We start from the raw sequence: 22,173 nt of genomic DNA on the forward strand, positions 1-22,173 counted from the left end.
TGACACGGAGTACCCGCATTAAACCACATCCCCAGAAGAACCAAGCGCCTTCACCGCTACAAACCGACCAGCTCTGCAATAGCTAATCTAACCCCACAGCCTGCCTTGTGTGTTGCCTCCCTGCCTACCACCCCACGTCCCCAGCCGCGCTGCACTTATCAAGCGCCGGGGCGCCGGTGACCTGGCTGTGCGGGAGGGCGGCAGCAGCGGCGGGAGCAGGGCCCGCCCGGGCGGGCGCAGGGCCGTGGGCGGCGGGACGCCCTCCTTCCCGCGCCGGGCCCGCATAAAGGCGGTGCGGCTGCCGGGGCGGGACGGGGCGCTTGGGTCGCGGCGCCGGCTTCTCCGTCCGCGGCCCCGGGCTGCCCTGCGCGGGCAGCGGCCGAGCCCCGCGGCCCCATGGAGATCCCCCTCAAGTGCCTGCCCGGCGGACGGGCCGGCAGCGGGTGAGTGGGACGGGGCCGGACACGGCGCTGCCCGCAGGGCGGGACGGGGGCTCCGGGCGCCCCTTCGCGCGGGGCTGCGGGAGGAGCGGGGCGCCCCGGGGCGGGCCCCGGTCGCTGTGCGGGGCAGGGCGCCGTGCGGGCCCGCGATAGCGGGCGCGCCCCTCTGCACCGGCCCGGGGAGCAGCGCCCGGGAGCGGCTGTCGAGCAGGCGGAGCGGCTGCTGCGGGCTCGGGTTCTCAGCCCGGCGCACAAGGTGGGTGCTCCCGCCTCAGCAGCCCCTCGGCTGCCCGGGCTGTCCGGAGGGGGAAGAGGGGTCGCGGGGTCCCTTGCATCGCCCCGCTCTGGCGGTGCCGCTGCTCCTCCCGCAGCGCCTGGTAGCGCTGGCAGCTCTGCAAAAGGAGGGCTTTTTGTCAGCTTCTTGGGGCTTGTTATCCTGAGACGTGCTGGGCGCGTTGTGAGCGGAGTTAAAGGTCATGAAGGTGCAGCTGGGCTTGCTTGGTTTTTTCTCCTCTTTTCTCTGCTTTCCCCCTATGAATAGTTCTTTCAGGTCTAAATCTCAGGAAGATAATGTTCCTGATGCGGACCTCTGACGGACAGTGTTAGCAGTGCTCCTGCACTTAATGTTTTGTGTTTTTTTTTTTTTTCTTCTTCTTTTTTAAGTACAAAAATGGGCATTTTAATAAAGAAGAAGTGGCTCTGTGCTTTGTAGCTTTTTAGCTACTTGATTCAATGGTGCTGTTCCTGCTAGGTGAAGAGCTGCAGAGTCAATGCTTATTTCATAAACAGGTAGTCGTAAATGGTCGTTGTTACTGCTGAAACCTCTCTCTTCAGCAGACCCCGGAGCTTTGAAGTCCCTCTTTATAAAACATTATCTGAACAACGGATTGTCCTGCTAGGTACAGCATGATGCAGCTTTAGGATTGAATTAGTAACAATTTTATTCGTGATGCATGACAGTAACACTTAGATATGCATTTAAACACACATAGTAGAATTAGTCTTCATTCACAGGACTTGCTTTACAAAACATACCATGGAAACTGTAACACTTCTATGTCTGAATTGATCGGGTTTGTTACTCTCTTTTGAGCAAGGTCCTTTGTTTGGACTTTTTTAGAATATTAGGCTAATAAGCATCTGGTGGAACTAGATGGTTTATTTTAAATGCAATAAGTCACTATTAGTCACTAGGAACTTTTAACTTTTTTAGTACTTCGTTTGAAGATTCTAGTTGTCCAGACTTAATGCAGCTTCTTGGATGGCGTTTTGAATCACTCTAGAAATGAATGGATTTGAAAATGCTGTATTTCACCTATTGCCCAATGAACTTTTTGTGTATATTACACCAGAGAATGCTTGTTCTTTATTGAAAGACAAAGCCCAGGAGTGATATAGGCTTGAATCTCATCTCGTCCTCTTAGGCTGAAAAATGATGTTGCTTTCCTTGGATGCATTTCCTGCTCACATTCTCTACAGCTAGTTAATAAAGGAAGCTAAAGATAGTAGTGAAAATAATTCCTAGTCATTGGAGTTAAGTGAGGGTTGTGTAAAAGTGAAAGTATTGTTATTAGTCATCATCAAGTTTTTAGAATAGCTGCAGGGGCTTGGAAGACAACTTTGGAAAACCCACCATGGCTTCTGTGGTATTTATTTGAACATTAAATGAAATAGTGTCTCTTATAGGGTTGGCAGTTTGAATGTAAAGATCTGTCACTTCAGATGTGCTTTTACTGGAAGCTTAGGGAAGAATTTTGCTGAAGTCTTGGAGTGGTTCTTACCTTAAATCTTACTTTGAATCTTGACCAGATCCAGTTTAAAGCTGCTTTGTTTAGACTTTCTTTTCCATCTACTCCTATGATTTTTATCTGGGTTTGGTCTTGTTCACTGTGTACCCACACAACTGCTGCTGCCCATTTGGGAGAAGCTGGTACAGAAATAGTGATGTCTTTGTGTGTCAGTGCAGAATTGAAGTATGTATGTGTGTACTTGTTTCCTTAGACAATGCTTGCAGCTGCAATTATTATCATGCTTTTCTGTAAGTTTCATTTAAAATTTTCCAGATTTTTGTATCTTAAACATTTATTAAAACTAGTCTAGTAAGTTTTTATTTTAAATTTAAATAGGGATATATGCCACAATTTTTCTCAAAAACCTTCCTGTCTCAAAAATCAGCCTCTCTCCCATCATCTTCATGAATGATTGATTTAAGGCTGTGTAATAAAGATAACCTTTGAGCTTCTTATGTTAAAAGCATTTTTGTTGGTTTTTTTCACTTCCTCTAGGAGGAAACCTGACAGTGTCAACTTTACAGTGTTTTTTAGTTCCTAATTTCTCTTCTTAGGAGATAGCTGCTTCTAACAAATCAATGTGTTTTGTGATCTACAGTTTGGGCTTAAATACCCATACACTTCAGACAGGTAAGGACTACAGAAGAAAGAATGCTTCTGAAAACTTGCAAATGATGCTTTCGATTTTGACATTCAGAGCAAATGTTATCCTTTATAAAATTTGGAACATGGAGGGTTATTTTCTGCCTGGTTAATGGGACTGATAATCAACTTATGTAGTCAGTTTCAGAAATGATTGCTCTGTCTTAACTTATGGAGGGAGTTAAAAAAAAAAAAAGTTTACTTCTGATCTCTGTGTGAAGTAGGAAAGTTCTGAAAGTACTGGAAAAGAGGGTTAAAAAGTTTAGGAAAAGGGAAAGGTTTTCAGTGTCCCATTCAGCTGAGAGGGAGAAACTCAGAGTGATTTAAGACACCTACAACAACGGTCCTCTGTGCTTGTTTTTCTGATTTGTACATGCCCAGATATTTAAATAAATAAATACCTATGAGTTTAGTCCTTAAAGCTGCATGTTAATAACAGAAGCATGCTATGAAGCCTGCTCTGGTTGTTTAGTCTTTAAGACACCTTTTTTTCTGGTGGTAGAATGAGAGTTATTCAGTGAAATGTGTTAACAGTGGCCCTATTCAAATATTTAGTTTTAATAAAAGAGATAAATGTAGGCTTTCTATTCATATTACAGATACTCTTATTTAGTGCTTACTTCTTGATAAATAGTTGTGTAAATGTTGTGTTTTGATAATCTAATGTGATAGAATGTTTTTTTTAATGATGTGATCATAGGAATGTATTTCTTTTTGCTGTGGAATAAAGCAAAAACTGCTACAGACCATTTATGTCATGTGGTGCTGAGGTGAAACTGCAATATGAGGAAATTGTTTGCTAAAGTGTGTGTTTGTTTCTAATTAACTTTTTATTTATGGCAGAAATATGATGGCTCAGTCAGATTTAGATCTAAAAGAGATGACTCTGAAAGAGGATTTGAAGTTTTACTTCATGAACCCTTGTGAAAAATACAGAGCAAGACGTCAAATACCATGGAAGCTGGCTTTGCAGATTTTGAAGATACTTATGGTTACTACACAGGTAATTCTTCCTCTGTATTTACACTTAGGGTAGCAATGATGTGCAGGAGAAACAGGTCTGTAGTTCTGGGCCTTTGCCATGCCTGGATATTTGCTACTGACTTGAACTTCCTGCTTCAGTCTAGAAAGAAAAAAATACTATGAAAGGTGTGTTGAGGGGGAAGAATAACAGAAACTAAATTACAAAAGCCTTCTGAAGGTACTGGGGCAGTATTTGACCAGGTATTTTGCTTTTTAAGATTTTAAGATTAATTTTTTGTTTTCAAGATAACACTTTTAAAGCAAATTACTTTCCCCCCTAAATCCAGGGCTGTCTTTGGGCTTGCTGTCAGAGCACTGCTCCATGTTGTGCTTCCTGTTACCATCACAGATGGCAGTTTCACTGGGCTGTTTCAAAAGTGATATTTCTTGAAATCTAGTCAGTAACTTGAAATGTACATGTGAGTGTGAAAGTGCTGCTGTCTCTGGTGATGATGAGGATGACTTGGCTACAGGATTGGATGTGCTCTGTGCATCAGTCATCAGCCAATGCGTTTCAAACCACCAGGTACCTGGGTAGGTGGAGGCAGAGAAGAGGGTGGTTCTTCAACTGCACTGGTGTCACAGTGTAGTTGGTTAATCTACAGTCCACTTCAGTGGTGACTGGGGTTGAGGGAAGCAAAACGGGACACATACATAAGTAGAAATGAGTTTTCTGGACCTTTGAAATGCAGGACTCTGACATGGGACACTTTGCAAGTACAGCTCCTAAAAACATGCTGAGTTGCAGGATTTGTGTTTGACATGCCGGCTGGAATGAAGTGTAACCCCAGCTTATGTGTCTCTGTGTTTTATTGACCGCTCCTGCTGTTTGTTTTCCTGCTGGAAGGACACCCCAGGCTCTCTGCCTCTCTGGCACAGGATCCAGCCCCAGCTGCCGTGTTGTGCCCGAGTCCTGACAGACCTCACGGCCACCGGGAGCAGGGGCAGTGGGCAGTCTGTCCAAGCAAGGCTGGCTGAAATAGGCCATTTACACTAGAGCTGGCACAACTGCTGCCTGTGGTGTTGGAGCTTCTGAGAACAGGGAGTGTTTTCAGGTGGGGGGAGGAGGGGACGGGGCGGGGTGAGCCCAGCATAAGCCAAGAGGACGAGTTGCCCCATCTTACTTCACTGGCAGCTGCACCTCAGATGTGGGGTATTGCACTTCCCTCAAAGACAGGGCAGTTGTATGTGATTAATTAGACAAAATACCACTTCACATGGCTCTCAAGAAGTACAATACTTCCAATCTATCCTAACCTACTGACTTAAATTCTTGGGGGAGTCACTTAATGGGTAATTCTTCTGTCTGCTGCTCGAGTGTCCACTATCCTTTGTGAGCAGAAGGGGTGCTCTGCTGCTTGGCTTTCAAAGGCCACAAGATTTTCTGGGTTGCTGCTTTAATTTTTTCTTGCAGCCCTGGGTCTTGCTCAGATGCCAGACAGGTAGTGGGCACAAAAAGCGAAATAGAATTACTAAAGAAAAATGCATTGCTCCTCTGCAGGGAGATCTCAAATGTGAGCTACTAGTAAATGTACAGGTTCAACAAACATCTCCGTGTTTCAGAGTGAGGGCAAGGGTCTTGAAGGATAACCTAGGAATAAGTTAAGTCTCCTCCTGACTGCTTCTATGTGATGCTGACCTGTTAGTCATGACATACGTGGCTTCTTCAGTGTGGGGCAGCAGCAGCTGGGGTGTCTGTGCCTGACTGAGCTGCCCAAGAAGTGTTGGTTCTAGTGTGGGGAGTCAGTTTTACTGCAGCTCTGTGCTGAAATCCCCTAGGGAGTCCCCTGAGGAAACCTTGCTGAGTGTGATTGCATCTGGAACATCCCTGATTTTTTAGATACTGAAGTGCTGCAGATTTATTTGTAACACTAGGTGATTTATTTTTTTTAATTATTTTTTTTCCAGTTAACTGAAGATGTAAGTACTTGATTTAGAATTTAAACAGTCTTGCACTAGTCCTTCTCCATGTATTCTTTCAGCTTGGCCCAGATCTAAGCAATTACTGTCTAGGATAAAAGATGACATATTCCAGTGAAGGGAGGGGAAAAAAAATTAGTGTACTTTCCAGTTTCCATTGTTTTGAATGAAGGGATTTAGTGGAGCCTGGCTGTTTGCTTTGGGGGATTTCCAAGTTCACAGTTCTTTTGCTTGCAATTTATCACTCTTACTTCTTCTCTGCTTCCACTTTCTTGTGGAGCTTGGAAACTCCACACAGTAATGCAACAGATTCACACTTGCTGTTAGTAAGTGTTTTAAACCTAGGATAAAGAATCAGATATTTGGGGCTTGGGATATCCTCTTGCTACTATGCCTGTGAAGAAACTAATTGTTTCTTGTTTTTTCAGCTCCTAGGCTTGATTTCTATTTTTTCCTTGGTGGTTGTGGGAACAGGAGCATTCCAATGGTAGGACAACACAAAGTAGTAGTAACTCTGCTGCTGCCTCCTTAACCAGCACCTGTGACAGGCAGGTGATGCGTTTTGTTGCTGTGGGGTCCCTCATAGTGTTGCTCTAATTCTGTGCGGTGCCAGAGGTAGGAAGAAGGTGCAGGAATTTGTCCCATAGTAGAGCACGGCATTTCTGGGGTAGCAGGCTGTGCCTGTAGGTTAGCTCTTCTGCCATTTGTATCCTCAACAAAAATTTTGACAAATTCCAGTTTGAGTTGTTGGTCCAGCATGTGTGGAAGATGGCAGTGATCTAGCTTTCTGTTTGGCTGCTGCACTATGAGTTTTAGAATCAGTGGGAGACTTTGGCTTCTGTTTCTCTTACCCTACATGTGGTAACCTTGACTTCAGTAGTCTTATGGCAGTAGTTAACAGATTCTTTGCTTCTATTGTACAGGGTTACAGCAATGTTCTGTATTTAATAGAATTCGAAGCTGTTTCCAAAAGGCTGCTGCTTGACTTGTGTTCAAAGTCTGAATTTGTTTGTTTGTTTTTCTCTTGTCAGCTTATTTTTTTTGGTTTGAGTAACCAGTTGGTGGTCTCATTCAAAGAGGAAAACACTATTGCTTTTAAACACCTATTCCTAAAAGGCTATTCTGGAATCGATGAAGATGACTACAGCTGCAGTATATACACACAACAGGATGCTTATGATAGCATTTTTTATGTTATTAATCAGGTAAGCATGTGTTAATAATGAACAGTGTTAAAGCTGAAGATACAGATATAAACTGCTGTTGAGGTTCTGGTTTTCTATCTCCATTTTTAGTTCTTCAATGAATCATCATAGGTGGGGTATCCTGAATTTAATGTGTAGATGTTGGTGTTTTTGTCCCTTGGAGAAAAATCTAAGCCAAAATTCTACTCAGTGTGTAGTTTTGAAATCCAGAAAGTTTGAAAATCAGTCATCTTGCATGAACTGGAACCTTTTTGAGATCTTACTTTGAAGAGGCATGTGCTTGAATATACCTATGCTTGGTGTTGAAAAAATTTGTGCTTACAGCTGTGCTGAATTGCAGCTTTGTAGTGAGTGCCAGAGGCATCAAAATGGGGAATATGGTACTTCCAGGAATGTAGGTGCACTCACCCTGGGTGGGGATTGTATTTTAAAGAACAGTCCCTTTACAATCATGGGAGAAAAGTGAATAAATCTAGGATGAAAATTCAGTAAACATTTTTGTGTTTCATATTAATATATCAAAGTCAGGAGATGAATGTGTGTAAAATGAAATGTCTCTTGTGTTTGTGGGTGAAGATAAGCCCAGAAATGGCTCACATGGGATGAACAGAAAGTGGCTTTAAACCACCTTTCATTTTCCCCAACCTTGGAGCATCATCTCTAATGCTTAGGTTTAAAACAGTTTTGCTGCTGTCAGTTATGTCCTGCAGTTGCAGTGGTGCAAAGGCTGTGTATACCTGCTGCTTAAACATACACTGGTGGGAGCTTGCTGCTCCTCAGCCACTTCTAGGATATAGCAGAGCCATCAACAGGTGAAACATGCTGGACAAAGCCAAGACTCTCACTCCTGGTGTGTTAAATGAGTGTCGAAGTAGTTTTCTCAGTCTTCCTTTGAACTCTCAATATTGACACTATTTCTGCTATGAACTGTGCTTTTTTCCTTCCTTGCTTGCTTTGTCTCACTTTCCTTCTTTTGTAGGCACTAAGACTGAGGTGAAGTCCATATAGAAGACAGTAGAGAAATAATAGCTTTATATCCTCAAGAATGAGCCAATGTGTGATACAGGCACCAGAAAAAGGTTACTTTATAACATCTGTGTTGTATAATAGACATATCCTTTAAGGAGATTTAAATGTGTAATCTGGGTTCTTTGGTGTTCTGTGGTGTTCCTGAGGCTTTTTTCATCACATGGAAGAGTTAAAAATGTGTGCCTACAGGTTAACTCTATGACTGGTGTTGCTTTTTTTTAGGCTATCTCACTTTTTGTTTTTTAAAGCATGGTTTCTAGGAAGAGGCAAGCCAGCAATGCTTTTTTTGTTTTGAGATGGGCAGCTAGAGACCATAGGTTTTGTTATTTTGAGTTTGATTTTGAATTGCATGGTTGGGGGGGTTGCAGGTGTGGGGCAAGCAGAAGGATACGATATTAAAGAAGATGGTAATAGGCTTTGTATAATGTGCTATTGTGATATTTTCACACTGAAAAAAAAAAAAAAGGCATTCAGCTTGAAATAGTGTACAGTTTTTCCTTATTCTTCTCCTGGGTCCAATTTGGAAGCTTCTATTACAAAGAAGCTATGTGGAGTTGTTAAGCTTGTACCCTGCCTGCAGCAGTCTGGAGGACCAGGATGTTCTTCTGGCTGCTCTGACTTAAAAATGTGTAAATGGGAATTTTGCTTTTAGTGTTTTCTAGCATTTTGGAAAGTGGTGTGTGAGTAACCCAGAGCCACATGTTAGGCTGTCAGGAGGGCAGAGCCTGAAAACACATGTGAACAAAGCGGTGGCTGTTAGATGCAGCGATCTGGAGGTGTCCTCAGAGGGATGTGGGGTTGTGACTAACTACTGTTTCCACTCACTTGACCTGCCTTAGTCAGACTTGGCTTCCTTAGTTTAAGATAACATTCTGACAGGGTGCAGAGGCTGTGCTTTTCTCCCAGGCTGTCTAAACTTGTTGCAGGCTCAGCTGTGAGGAGTTAAAGCAGCACTGCAAGGCAGAGCTTTGGATGGAAATGTGATGGTTTCTGTTACAGTTCTTTTGGACATGGAGTGTGTGGTTGTCCACTCGGGACTTTGTACTTCACGCAGTGGACTCGTAGCCATAATGCCCATAGGAAGGAGGAGATAGGATGGCACTGAATGATACATTATAAGATCTTGTATTTAAGGGGAATAGGGTCTTATCTGTATCAAAGCCAGCTGATTTTTTTTTTAAGAAATGGAAAGCCTTGACTGACTTCCCACATTTATTTACTTCAGGCCTCTTCCAGAGCAGCCCAGTTCTGTACACTGCCCCAGCTCTTTCCTTAGGTGAGGTAATGATAAAAACTAAGGAACTGCTAGATGTTTATGTCTCCTTCCTCCAAGGGCCAGGGGTCTATCTAGCTTCTCTTGGGCAATGTTAGCTGGTGTTAAGCTGAGCTGGCAGACAGCTGTGTTCAGTTAGTCATTAGTGTTCTCAGCTGGCAGGGTAGAGCAGTGTCCCAGGAGTTTGCCTTGCTTGGGCAGGGCTGGAAGTTGTTACTCCAAGGACCAGAGCTTATATCTTGCTTCCAGCAGACACCAAGGACGTGTGGAAGGCAAGTCAGGAGAGGTTGTGCTTTGAATGGAGTTCTTTGGTGGTACTCAGGGCTGATCCATGCATGGGCAGTGCTTGGCTTGGCATAGCTTTATAGGCTTCCTCTTTAGTCCTTGTTTTCAAGCATATCTTAACATAGGAAGAAGGCAAATTGTGCTGTATTTAGTATGAGTGAAAAAGAAAGTACCTTCTTCACAAGCATGTTTTCAGTTGCTTCTGTGCTTGTGTAAAGCAGGCAGGTTAAATTACTTCTGGAGGCTGCCCAAGCTCTGTGTACGTTCCTCGGTTGCCAGTTATATAGTGAACACATGGCTTCCCTCGTTGTAGTCACCCAGGGAACAGCTTTGGTTGTACTCTTCGGTTGGATTTGATAAGAGCTATGACTTGGATTGTATGTAAAGCAATCAAGATTCAAGTGGTGTGAAAACTAACACCTTAATGAGATAAATACACAAGGTATCCCTGAAGTGTGTGTGGTTAGTAGCAATATTGCATTGAAGTTGCTGCCAGGCAACTAATTAAAAGCTGTCTGCTGGCTTGTGTGTGGCACATGGGTGATGGTTTGCAGGCAGCCCAGTAGGTATGAGGTACCCAGTTACTGTGTCATGAAGATGCCAATCACTACTAATTAGTGGCCAGCAGCCTTCTTAGCTTTCCATAAGACATTCAGTCTCAATTTACAGACGTTATGGGAAAGTAAAGATTTTTTTTATTAGTGTAAAAAGCCATATTGATACACGTGACGTTGAGTTGCTATCTAATGCAGAACGGACGACTGTCTCTGTAACTTCTGCTTCTGTTTTGTTTTTAAACTAGTACAAGCAATTAAAGAGCATATCCCTTGGGACACTTGGTTATGAACATGGAGGATCAGGTTTAAAAATCTGTAAGCAGCAGTACAAGAAAGGCACAATGCTTCCTTCCAATGGTACACTGAACATAGATGTTTCTACTGAAACAGGTATAGTATCTTTGTGCTAAAAATGTCTTGCTGTGGAGTACTTATATTCTGATGCTAAATCGGTAGAGTTTAAAACCAATAGCTTTTAATGTGGCAATCATAGGAACACTAACTTGTCTTTAGCCTATTTTCCTTTTGATTTTTAAGTACTAGTGAAGCTCCTTTCAACTGCTGTTATTCCCATTGCGGGGGGGGGGCGGTGTGTTGTGGTTTAGTTTGTTGTTGGCTTTTTTTCGTTCCACTGCCCTTCGTGCAGAAGGTTCAAATACAGAATTCTGGATGCCGGTCACTCTGTACCTTCATTGGTTGGTTGTCCTTACCACCTCTCAGAGCTGAGTCCTAGCTGTTAGCCTCTTAAGATTTACTACATGAACCTGTTTTTGATTCCACTAGCTGGGCCTTTCTATGGATAGCTTTGCTCAGAATCAATGTTTTGCCTGATTAGGACTTGCCATTCAACTTGATTATCTCAGTTTTATGATGCTTTTTATGTGAAGTTTTCAAGATCACAGCTTTTCCTCTTCTCCTCCCAGAATGTATCTTTTTTAAGCCACAGGAGCTAGCTGGTAAGAAGGCTGAACTGAAGCTGAACTCCTCTTTTTTCAATCTTGAATTTTACAGGTAAAGTGGCGGCGGGGGTGTGTGTGTGTGTGTGTGTTCTGGTTTTAGCTTTCATATGAGTATGGTGGATTCTGAGTTGTGCAGGTTCCTTGCTTTGTGTATGTGTGTGTTTTTGTGTGTATTTTTATATATATTCATGCACTTTTCTAAACACTCAGGCTTATACAGGTTGAAATCTCCTTCAAGCTGAAAGGCATTGCCCTGCAGACAATCCATGCCCGTGAGCTGCCTGACTGCTATGCGTTTCAGAATACTGTAAGTGAATAGGGGGTATGGTACTTCCAGCACTGTATACATAACAAGCACTTAAGCTAAGAGGAAGTCATCATCCTCATATTTAAACTGAAAGGGAAAAGTAGTTGAGCATGTCTTGGCCCTTGCCCCTTCTTCCCAAAGGTTGCTGAAACAGAGTCCCATGGGACAATATTGTTTTGTATCATATTCCAGCTAGTAACTTAACCTGAGAAGGAGTCAAGTAATTGTTATTCTTCTAAAGGTTAAACTTGAAGTTGAGCTTCTTGCAATATTGCTTTTTATGCTGTAAGTGACATGTTCTCAAGTCACATCTACACCAACACTTAGGGTAACAGTTTTCTTAAAGCTTACCTGACCAACACATTTTAATGTCTTATTATATAAAAGCACTTACCAAGCTTTTTTCTTTTTTTTTTTTTTTTTATGGATTGACATTTTGTTAGTCTTGTTTCTGATGTCCTCTTGTTTTTCCAGATAACTTTCAATAATAGAGCCCACAGTGGAAAGATCAAAATCTATTTTGATAGTGACACTGATATTCAAGAATGTAAGGACTGGCACATATTTGGCTCTGGTAAGTATGGTGCACTTGTGTTGACAGTGTTACACATCTTCTACCATCATTTTCCTTGCTCTGTAACAGTCTATATAGCAAGGCATTCCCCATCCTGTTCATCAATTCATATGAGTAAGTCAAGGAAAACACCTGATTTGGGTTCACATGGTTGTTTATAAACCTGTGGATGAAAATAATACAGTTCAGAAATCAAACAAGTTTCTGATTGCAGGTCATGGAATGAAAAGTTAGGTGGGATTTTTTTCTTTTGATTTAATAATGTTGGTATGGGCCAAACTCTGCATTTCTTCTAGACTGTGTAGTTGTGACACTGTTGGAGTGCAGACAGATGAACTTAGTGCAAAAAGGGGACAGTTGTGTTAATATACCCATTTTTGCTTTTATTTTGAAGAACTTGAACATGCTGTTTGCTCTTGTGGCCCAATCTCCATAGTTGCAGAAAGAATATTTCTTGATAATCCATCTATTGATAGGGTGAAAGTATGCAAATGCAAAATACGTGACACTAACAATTGGTGCTCAGAGAGATGTGAAAAGATTAACTCTGCTTCCCTTTGACTCTTCACAGTTCTTCAGAAAAACACACAGTATATTCTAGTCTTTGATGGATTTGTCATTTTAAGTTGTCTTGCTTCTCTCATCCTCTGCACACGATCCATTGTTCTTGCCTTGAGACTGCAAAAAGTGAGTACAGTGCTCATCATTTCAATGCTTATTTTGTCTTGCTTGCTGCTAGTCCTGTCAAGTGTTATGTTTTGAAATATCGGGTAGTATATCTGTTGCAGGATGTTGCTCTTTTGCTGTATCTCTATCTCTAGGAAGGACGTGTAGATGTCTGTGATGAACAGTTGCTAGCTGAATGGGTTTTTACTTCTGTCGTTGTAGTGCTATAACAGGAAGTATGTTGTCTCTCATGAGAGCAAAAGAAAGACTTTTCTTTTTTTTCCCCCCCACCAGAATTTGATGCAAAAAAACCCGTACCCTTCTGAGTCTTTCTGCTGCTAACAGCCCACACATCCTGCACCTTCAAATTAGGAATTCTTCCTTCCCTGGCTTCAGAGTAGAATTCCTGTAGAGGACTTGTCATAAACAAATGTTTTAATGAACATCTCTCTAAGCCATCTCTAACTGGAGAAAATGTAAAACACAGCATATAAGCCAACTCTGGCTGGGTTTTTTGGTCTTTCTGAGGCTGGAAACACCCTTTTTCAGTTCTTCTTTCCTACTTCTGCCTCCATAATACCTCATCACCAGCTGCTGTCACCTTCTTCCTCACTTGCCCTTCTTTGCAGACTGAGGTTGGCCCTGTCTGACTTCATCTCAGGCTGCTTGCAGAGCTTCACGTAAATGGACTCGCCTCTTCTGGTCCAAATACTGATGCAGAAACACAAGCTGGGCCCTGAGGTGTGCCAGCTTATAACTATTAATGCATGCAGACTTTACAAGCATGTAGGTTATGGGGGCTGAAAAAAGAGTTCAGGATAGGTAGGGTATGAAAGCACAGATACTTGTTTATCTTGTTCAATATATCCTTATTGTAGCTTGTAAACAAGACTAGGCAGGACACACTTCAGCAAAGACATTGACAAACTGGTGTCAGGAACAGGGACAACAGCATTCATTCATGAGCAAAAAGAGCAACTGAGAGCTCTTGCCTTATAATTGTATTAGAGTTACTAATTCTGTTTTTCAGTCCTTTAGTTGGGTGGCCTTGCTCTGTTAGAAGTGGACAGAAACTTTTGTGAAGGGGGCTAAAAAAGTGATAACAAGCTGTGGCTAGGCTAGTGGAGATGGGTTATGAAGTCAGCTGTTCTGTGGAAAGCTGGTTTAACTGGCATGAACCAATCTTAAATTTTAATTCTCTATTTATTGCCATTGATAATGACTTGTAAGCAATTATTCCAGCAAATACTATAGCAAAAGGGTGTATGTGAAACTTGAGGACTGCTATGCTACTGGGGCATCTAAACATTTTTCGTCTAAGGTGACCTGTAACTAAACATCTAAATGCTTGTCAACAGAGATTTGTGAACTTCTTCCTGGAGAAATATAAGCGTCATGTTTGTCATGCTGATCGCCTGGAGTTCATAAATGGATGGTATGTCCTGGTAATTATAAGTGATGTGATGACAATCATTGGGTCAGTCCTAAAAATGGAAATAAAAGCCAAGGTGAGAGTTTAATATTTCAGATAAAATATTAATCTTGTTGCAACCATGTGTAATGTGTTTTAACCTGGGGAAGGAAAAATGAAAGTGAGCTATCACAGTCACTAGTTATCTTGTTTGTTTACATTTGCTAGTTCTTACTTCTTAGTTTCTTAGTGCTGGTTTGACTGGTAACTGGTTTCTGGCCCTTTTCCTCAGTCTTTCAGTAAGACAATGTAAGCTGTTTAAACATCTTATTTCCACAGTGCAGAGTCCCCTAATCCCTGGTGGGGAGGGATCAGTGGGAGGTTCCTAACAAGAACAAACAAACAAAAATCAAGCAACAAAACCAAAACAACTTGAGTTGTGTTTTTTGTGTAAGAAATAGTAGTACATACAGCAGAGGGAAACCAAGAGTTATCTTCTCGGGTAAAACACGGATTTTGATGGCTTATGGGACTGGAAATGTGGCTTTTACAGCCTGCTTTCCTGGCCTGTCCAAAACACACGCACAGACAGTGTGACTTGCTGGTCCTTGACTTCCAAGTCTGGATTTGCTGAAATCAATGTGCTTTTTCCAGCTGGCAGCTCTTCAGGGTTTTTTTTTTTTGTGTTTTGTTTGTTTGTTTTGTTGGGTTTTTTTTCTTCAGTAGAGCTGTATGTCAGCAATTCATGTGTTCACAAAACTTTGGATTCTGGGATAAAACAGGGTACGTAGTGTGCTGCTCCTGCTTCATGTGTACTGAGGCTCAAAGGGCAGATGCCCAGAGTGACTTTCAGAGGAAGCACTTGAGAATCTGCAGCTGTACGGCAAGCTGGGGGAATAAGGGTAGAAAATCTTGACCTAGATGGGTGTCTTGCAACCAGTTCTAGCCTTCTGAAGTAAAAAAACAAGCACAACTGGCTATAAACTTCACTGGTGGTAATAATGATATTCAGGCTCCAAACAGCTGTCAGCCTGTTCAGGGCTGTAAATGCATGTAGCATGGGAAGGGCTGTAGTCCTGAGGCTCCCTTTTAATTTAAATGATAGTTCATGTTTTACTAGACAGCAAACGAGAGCTTGTTTGCCTAGCATAGCATATGTTAACCTTTTTTTACTAAAAAAAAATGCAAGATATTCAGTCTAATATTAAAACTGTGTTATAACCAGGGTATAGGCTTTAGTTCTTCATGCAAAACTACAAGAATATCCATGTAGATGTGCTTTTACTTGCAGAACTATGGCATTTGGATGATCTTGCTAAATAACTGTAGTTCACTTTGGTCTGATTTTTGTGATGTAGCAACATCCTTTCAGTATTGGACTGCCCTACTTTGCTTGTTTGAGCTTCTGGAACTTGAATATCTGTCAAGCTGGCATACCTACTGCTTTGTAACTTGACTACCTGCTCTGTTTGGATCCCGCAGAACCTCACAAGTTATGATGTCTGCAGCATTTTACTCGGAACATCAACTTTGTTTGTCTGGGTTGGAGTCATCAGATACCTGGGATATTTTCAAACCTACAATGTAAGGCAGGACTCAGACATTCAACAATTACAGCATGTATTTGTCACTAATAATCAGAGCTTTATAATTCTAATCCTTCTCTCTTCCATCCTGATGTGTAGGTGCTCATTTTAACTATGCAGGCGTCATTGCCCAAAGTGCTGAGGTTTTGTTGTTGTGCTGGGATGATTTATCTTGGCTATACTTTCTGTGGTTGGATTGTCCTGGGACCTTATCATGAAAAGGTATGTACTTCTTTCCTGGTCTAATGATATGGAATATCTGTGTGCGTAGATCCTAGTTGTCACAAGAGAAATAGATCTTAAATTAATGCTTTTGTTTAAAAGCTCTAACATGAAGCGTTTCTCCTTCCATGTGTACCTCCTGTCCCCTGCGCCATTTAACCAAATAGCTGTGTTCTTGCTTTCACTGTGTGGGGACTAGAGATAAATTGTTCTGTTCTCTCTTTCGCCCTCTTCTGGCAATCCCAGTTCAGCTGGATTAAAGAGGCATTGGTTCATCGTTAGCGTTTCTGAGAATTTCCTTGACTCTGACTTTGTTTTTCCAAGACTTTTCTGTGCCATGTAACATCTTGACTCACAAAGGGGTGGATGAATGCTAGTCTTGTTTACTTTGCTTCCTGTGTGTGGGTGTGTTGTGGGTTTCTTTGTTTGTTTACTTCGTTTGTTTGTTTTTTTAAGGTTGATGTCACAGTGTGTACCTGGTAAGTCTCTTGTTTGAAACCCAGGTATGGCAGTAAGGCTTTGTATATTCCAAAACAGAAGCAAAAAAACCAACAACAACCCACAAAGCCTGTTTGTTTTCATAGCACATGCTCTGTGTGACAGCTTGAAAAAAGGCAGATTCCTGTTGTGATAAATTCTAGATGTCCTTTAATTGGTAATAAATGTACAGCTTCTTATTCTTGATTTTTGGTTACACACAGTGTATGTTGGAACAGAAGCATGTTATTCAGTGCTTGCTTCAGCTTCTTGCACCCCCAGATCTTGGATTCCTCTGACATAATGTCATTCTCTCCTTTGAGAAATGTAGGTATTCAGGCTGCACATATTTAAAGTAGATGGCAATACTTTTATTCATGGTTGCTGGATGCTGTGGGATCCTCAGCCACACTAGAAGCTCAATTGTTTATAACAAGCAGAGCATAAAGCCTGTTGTAGCTTCCCTGCAGCAAGTACATTAACTGAGCAAAAGGAAATGTAGCCAGGAATATGCTTCTGTATGAAAGTGTCACCTCTTGCAAAGTACCAATGTCAAGGGGAGCAGCTGTGGCTGTGCAGAGGTTTCCTGCTCCCGAGGCAGGTAGCGCGGCTCCCGGGCAGCCCTGGGGAGAAGGGAAGAGCCCTCCCACCTCTGCGGCTGCACGGAGAGGGGTCTTGGTGCTCAAAAATTCTGAAAGCCTTACCTCAAAACCATACGTATTTCTATATTTCTATGGGCTTTTCCCCTTCTTCAGCCAAAGAGGGGGAGTGGGAAATCCTGCCTTTTGTGTTCTGTCAATCCAGAGACTTAGAGGTGAGCAATCCTTCGCAGGTTTTCTTCTGTACCCATGCATCAAAACTTGTGGGCTACTCAGTAATTGCCCTTGCTATGCACCTCTTCTTCTCAGAAAATGTGCTGCTGGGTCTCACGAGAGCTTTTAGAATAAATAACAGTGATAATAACAATATTAACAATAACAATATTAACAATAGCCATAGGTAAGACCAGCTGTGCTGTTCCTGTGCAACAGTGTGCTCTCTTTATGAACATATGCCTCTTGACTACTTGTTTTCAATACAGGATAGCAATTCAAGTGAGTGTAGTTACATTGCTTCATTGATAATCGCTAGACCAAAGCATTGTGCATTAATTCATATAGTTCAATAAAGTACAGTTAACAAATCCAGTTATTTGGAGAGTTGGAGCCATGGTTGGGAGTGTGCTTATCTGGTCCTGAATGGAATTTAGCCTCAGAGTGTGTTCCAGCTTGGGGTAATGGAGTTAAGAATTTCAGAGCATGTCCTTGAAATGAAGCCACGATTCTGTCCAGGGTGTGCTTAGTAGCATCACAGTACAGCTATAACTGTTTAACTACACTCAGGGTTTTCTGAATAACTGGTAGATGATATAATGAGACAAATCTAGTTTAGACCATTCAAGCTCTGAAGGCTATGTGCTATTTCTAATGTCTTAATACAGTATTGATTAATTACCCCTATTCCAGTAATGCAACAGAACTGGGTAACCAGAGAACAAGGATTCTGTTCCCAGCATACCACCATGGACTTACTGCATAGATTCTGTGAAAGCACTTTATACGTGCTTTGGCAGAGTGATATTTTCCTGCAGGTCTAAAATAGCTTAAAACTCAGTAACACAGATTTTCTGTGGTGATCAGTCACTGGCCATTTTGGTTTTTGAGCATCACAAGTTTATTTCTTGATAATAAATCTTCTTTCTGATGTCAATGTACAATACTTAGCCAAGACTGTATTTCTACGTGGTTCTATTACTGATATGTACTGATATGTTTTAGTCTGAATATACAGGAAGTAAAGTGTGGTAGCATTTGATTGACTGGGTTGGCTTTTTTTCTTCTGATAGGAGTAAAACTCTATAAAAGCAAAAGTAATATTTTCCAAAACTTCTCACTTACTGTTTAATCTGAATGATGTATCTTCACATTCTATTAATAATCTGCTTTCATTATTTTCTAGTTTGAAGATCTGAACACAGTGGCAGAGTGTCTGTTTTCTCTGGTCAATGGTGATGACATGTTTGCAACATTTGCTCAGATCCAGCAGAAGAGCATGCTGGTGTGGGTGTTCAGTCGGTTGTATCTGTACTCCTTCATTAGCCTCTTTATATACATGATCCTCAGCCTTTTTATTGCCCTCATTACTGACTCCTATGACACCATAAAGGTAAAACATTCTCTCCTATTACACTTCTAATTAGTCTTGTATTTCTTCTTGTTAGTCACTCAACACCATATTGTCTAGTGTTAATTATGGTGACGGGTGAGACCTATAAAATGTTTTAGCTTAGTCTGTGGTGAAATTGGGAGGATGACTGGGTAGTTATCCAAAAGACTAAGCAATAATTGATTTGGAAAGTCATCCTTAGTGTGTGTCCCTGTTTTGTATTTTCTGCTGCTTCACCTGGCTTTACAAAGGTAACAGCTAATGGAAGCCTAAGTGGAAGGATGAGTGGAAAGAGTCAATTTATAAGTGTAGTTACACAGAGCCAGGTAAGTCTCATTTGGAGTGAGTGTTTCTTCCCATGGCATCAGAAGCTGAGGTCAGGAAGAGTTTGCTGGCATCTCAGAAACTATCCCCTAGGCAGGAGTGTGGCAAGGGCCAAGCAGGTAACTCCAAACTCCTTTAGGTGTCCAGGCTTGCTTAATGGGCTGCTTGAAATCTGTGGTTAAAAGGATATGTCTACCGAAAGACCCATGACTTCTTGTTCAAGTTAAAACTGCGCAATCCATTCCCGGTATAAAATGGCTGAAAGTGAAATGAAGTTTGAGGTTACTGATGTTTGTTCCTTCCTCTGGTGCTGTCTCTCCTTCATGCTTCTGTTAGCTGCAGTAACCAGTGAGAAGGCAATATGAATTGTGTGTTTTAGTTCTCTTCCCTTTCTTGTCAGATAAACGGGCCAGCAGAATAAGGCCAGTTTGACATGAACTACAACTTCCAGACTGAGCATGAGCTCCACTTTCTAAGATTCTCAAAGTAGAACTTAGCTGTCTGCTTCTGAGTTTATTGGATGGTCTGAACTGTGAAACAGTGTTTTACTGTTACTCTTCCCTCTGAGCACTTCATGTGAATCAATAGGGAGGTAAATAGGTGCTGGTCTTTTCTCACAAGTAATTGGTGATAGAACAAGAGAAAATGGCCTCAAGCTGCACCAGGGGAGGTTTAGACAAGACATTAGGAAGAACTTTTTCACTGAAAGGGTTGTCAGACATTGGAATGTGCTGCCCAGGGAGGTGGTTGAGTCACCATCCCTGGATGTTTTTGAAAGATATATCTAGATGTGGTGCTTGGGAATATGGCTCAGTGCTGGACTTGGTAGAGTAGGGTTAATGGTTGGACTCAATGATCTTACAGGTCTTTTCCAACCTAAATGATTCTGTGATTCTATGATCCTATTTCAGTGTGCTGAACTGATGTTTTCCAGGGTCTTTCTTCAGCATGGCAATGCTTAATATCCACATATCCCCTTCAAATCCAGCATTGGGGTTCCTAGGGAAAATGAGCCCAGAGCAGCCTGTGAGAACAGCAGCTGATATGAACAAGGGAGAATAAATGTCAGGATGATTTGAGAGTACTTGCTTGGCCCTATGGGCAGCAAACAAAATGTAAGAGTGAGTAGTATGAATTTCATGTCACTTAAATTGCTTTGCACCACCAGCAATGTCTGCGGTGTTTCTAGGATGGGATTGTTGTGGATTTTTTCTTCCTACTGAACAAATGAACCAAGTAGTGTGGTTCTGGCTATCACTTTGTAGAGTAATTTTAGAACACTTCATGCTTGCTAACTTCTTGTGTGTTGTAAATAAAATGCTTTCTCTTTCAGAAGTATCAACAGAGTGGGTTTCCAGTAACAGATCTGCATGAATTTCTGAAAGACCGTAGCAGTGTTGGTTACAGAAAAGAACAGACTTCCATGCCATTCATCTGCTGCTGTAGGAGGTCAGTAGGGTGTTTTTAATGAGTATTTTCCTCAAAAGTACACCAGTTAGCTTCTCACTGCAAAGGAATATTTGGGCTTTGTTGTTCCTCTTGTGCTTGACTTGGTGTTAGATCTTTAGTCTGCTGATGATGCAGGGGTGGTAATTCCAAGTTTAAATGCGTATTTGAAGTTTTTTGCTCATATGAAAAATACCGTGCAGAAACTGGTGGAAGTTGGTGAGAGGACTGCAGAGTATAATGTGGAACTGCCGTGGAGTCATGAGCAAATGAAGTTTCTTAAGGTTTTGCAAGTCTTCTGTTTCTAAAAAGCTTTTCTACTAAGCTAGGAGTAGTAGCAGAAAGCAAAAGAATGTGTTTCAGCTAAGGACCAGTACTTAATTCCAAATCTGTGCTGTCTCTGTGAGGCAAACTGGTTCAATAGCATTTGTCAGAACATTGGAAACGCACTTTTAATTGGTTGCCACCAAACTCAAGCCTTTGGAGGTCTTAGCAGTAGTGCTTTTTAAGCTGGTGTTGGTGAGAGATTGACGTCTTGCCTGGTGCTTGCTGGTCTGGAATTCTGTTCTTTGAATTCTGGTTCTGAGAGAACCTCACACACCTCTGAATCCCTCACTGAGAGTGGATAGATCTTGTCACTGTCCCTAGGCAATGTGGAAGAATTCCTGCTTATGCACAGTGTTGTGGGCACAGTGCAAGGAAGCCAGGCTATGGGAGAAGGAATAGAGCTGAATGTGAACGCTTGTTCAATTCCAACTGGTGTAACAAATCCTATTTTAGCAGTAGAATACATGTCTACTTATATACTGAGGCTTTTGTGAAATGCAACTTTATACTTTTGATGTACTCTGGCAGAGGGAAACCTCATAGCGAAAAAGGAGCATGTGAGATTATGATGATGGGCAGGTATCCCTGCAATTGCTATGGACACTTGGAAGCCAACTAGTTAAGAACAACTCCAAACAGGTACAGCTTCAGGTTTCACATCCAAGTCATAGTGCAGAATAAGAGACTTTTGTCTTCTTGAGCATAATAAACACACTTCACTGTGTGTTTCTACTGCAGAACATTGAGGGCACAAGCCTGGTAGCTGAAGTGCAAATGTAGAGCTTTTGCTAATATAGTTGTTTCTGCTTAATTGTCTCAGTGCAAGTATTGGAGTAGTGTGCTGAAATGGGAGACCACAGAACAGAAGTCACTTAGCTTTTTGCTTCTTGATGCATTTCTTGCTGATTGAAAAATTGTTGTGTTTTTTTTTTTTTTCAGACAACAGAGTGATGACAACTTGATACTTATTAACTGATGATTACACATTGACATTCACTACTAATACATGTAAAGAAAGCATAGTTATATGGAGAACAATAATTCTCCAAATTGCAACGAAACCCACTATCTGGACCTGCCTTATTGTGAACAGACTAAACCAATTGAGGTGTTGGGGGAAGAAAAGCTGCTAATGTGACATCAGCTGGCTGACCAGGAGGAGAGCCCAGAAGCTGCATCTGGAGGAGAGCTGTGGAGAACTCTGTATACTTGCCCCAAGTTCTGTCACGTTAAGGCTGACTCTTGAGCAGTGTCCATGGGAGCTCTGTTTGCTAATCACCTCTAAGAGGAAGGAAAGTGGCCCTGAACCAACTGTTGTTGTTAATAAGAAAAAGAAATACATGAAAATAATTTTTAAAAATAATTATATACTAAAAAATATTAAATAAAAAGTCCTTAGGGAGAGGGGGGGGAATTTTTCATTTAAAGTGATGCATCCAGCATTGAGACTGTATTTTCTACTTGGTCCAATTCATTTCCTTAAAATAAATTTATGTGAAACAACA

The 22,173-nt window shown here is 41.7% G+C and overlaps 1 protein-coding gene across 5 annotated transcripts; it reads left to right on the forward strand.

The window, feature by feature from the left end:
- On the forward strand, positions 1-22,173 carry MCOLN2 (mucolipin TRP cation channel 2). Of its 5 annotated transcripts, none has more exons than XM_051624920.1 (15): positions 1-443; positions 2,785-2,860; positions 3,716-3,875; positions 6,847-7,020; positions 10,410-10,554; positions 11,088-11,175; positions 11,334-11,430; positions 11,905-12,004; positions 12,576-12,691; positions 14,029-14,178; positions 15,564-15,665; positions 15,767-15,889; positions 18,365-18,571; positions 20,229-20,344; positions 21,608-22,173. In XM_051624920.1, exons 3-15 carry the CDS (start codon positions 3,720-3,722, stop codon positions 21,642-21,644), a joined length of 1,611 nt encoding a protein of 536 aa, XP_051480880.1. In that variant the 5' UTR covers positions 1-443; positions 2,785-2,860; positions 3,716-3,719; the 3' UTR covers positions 21,645-22,173. The 5 variants fall into 5 exon arrangements, with proteins under 5 accessions (XP_051480880.1, XP_051480884.1, XP_051480879.1 ...); XM_051624924.1 differs by having other exon boundaries at positions 2,829-2,860; XM_051624922.1 differs by lacking the exon at positions 1-443 and adding an exon at positions 463-696.

This window comes from Apus apus, chromosome 7 (assembly GCF_020740795.1).
Source record: "Apus apus isolate bApuApu2 chromosome 7, bApuApu2.pri.cur, whole genome shotgun sequence".
NCBI lineage: Eukaryota > Metazoa > Chordata > Aves > Apodiformes > Apodidae > Apus > Apus apus.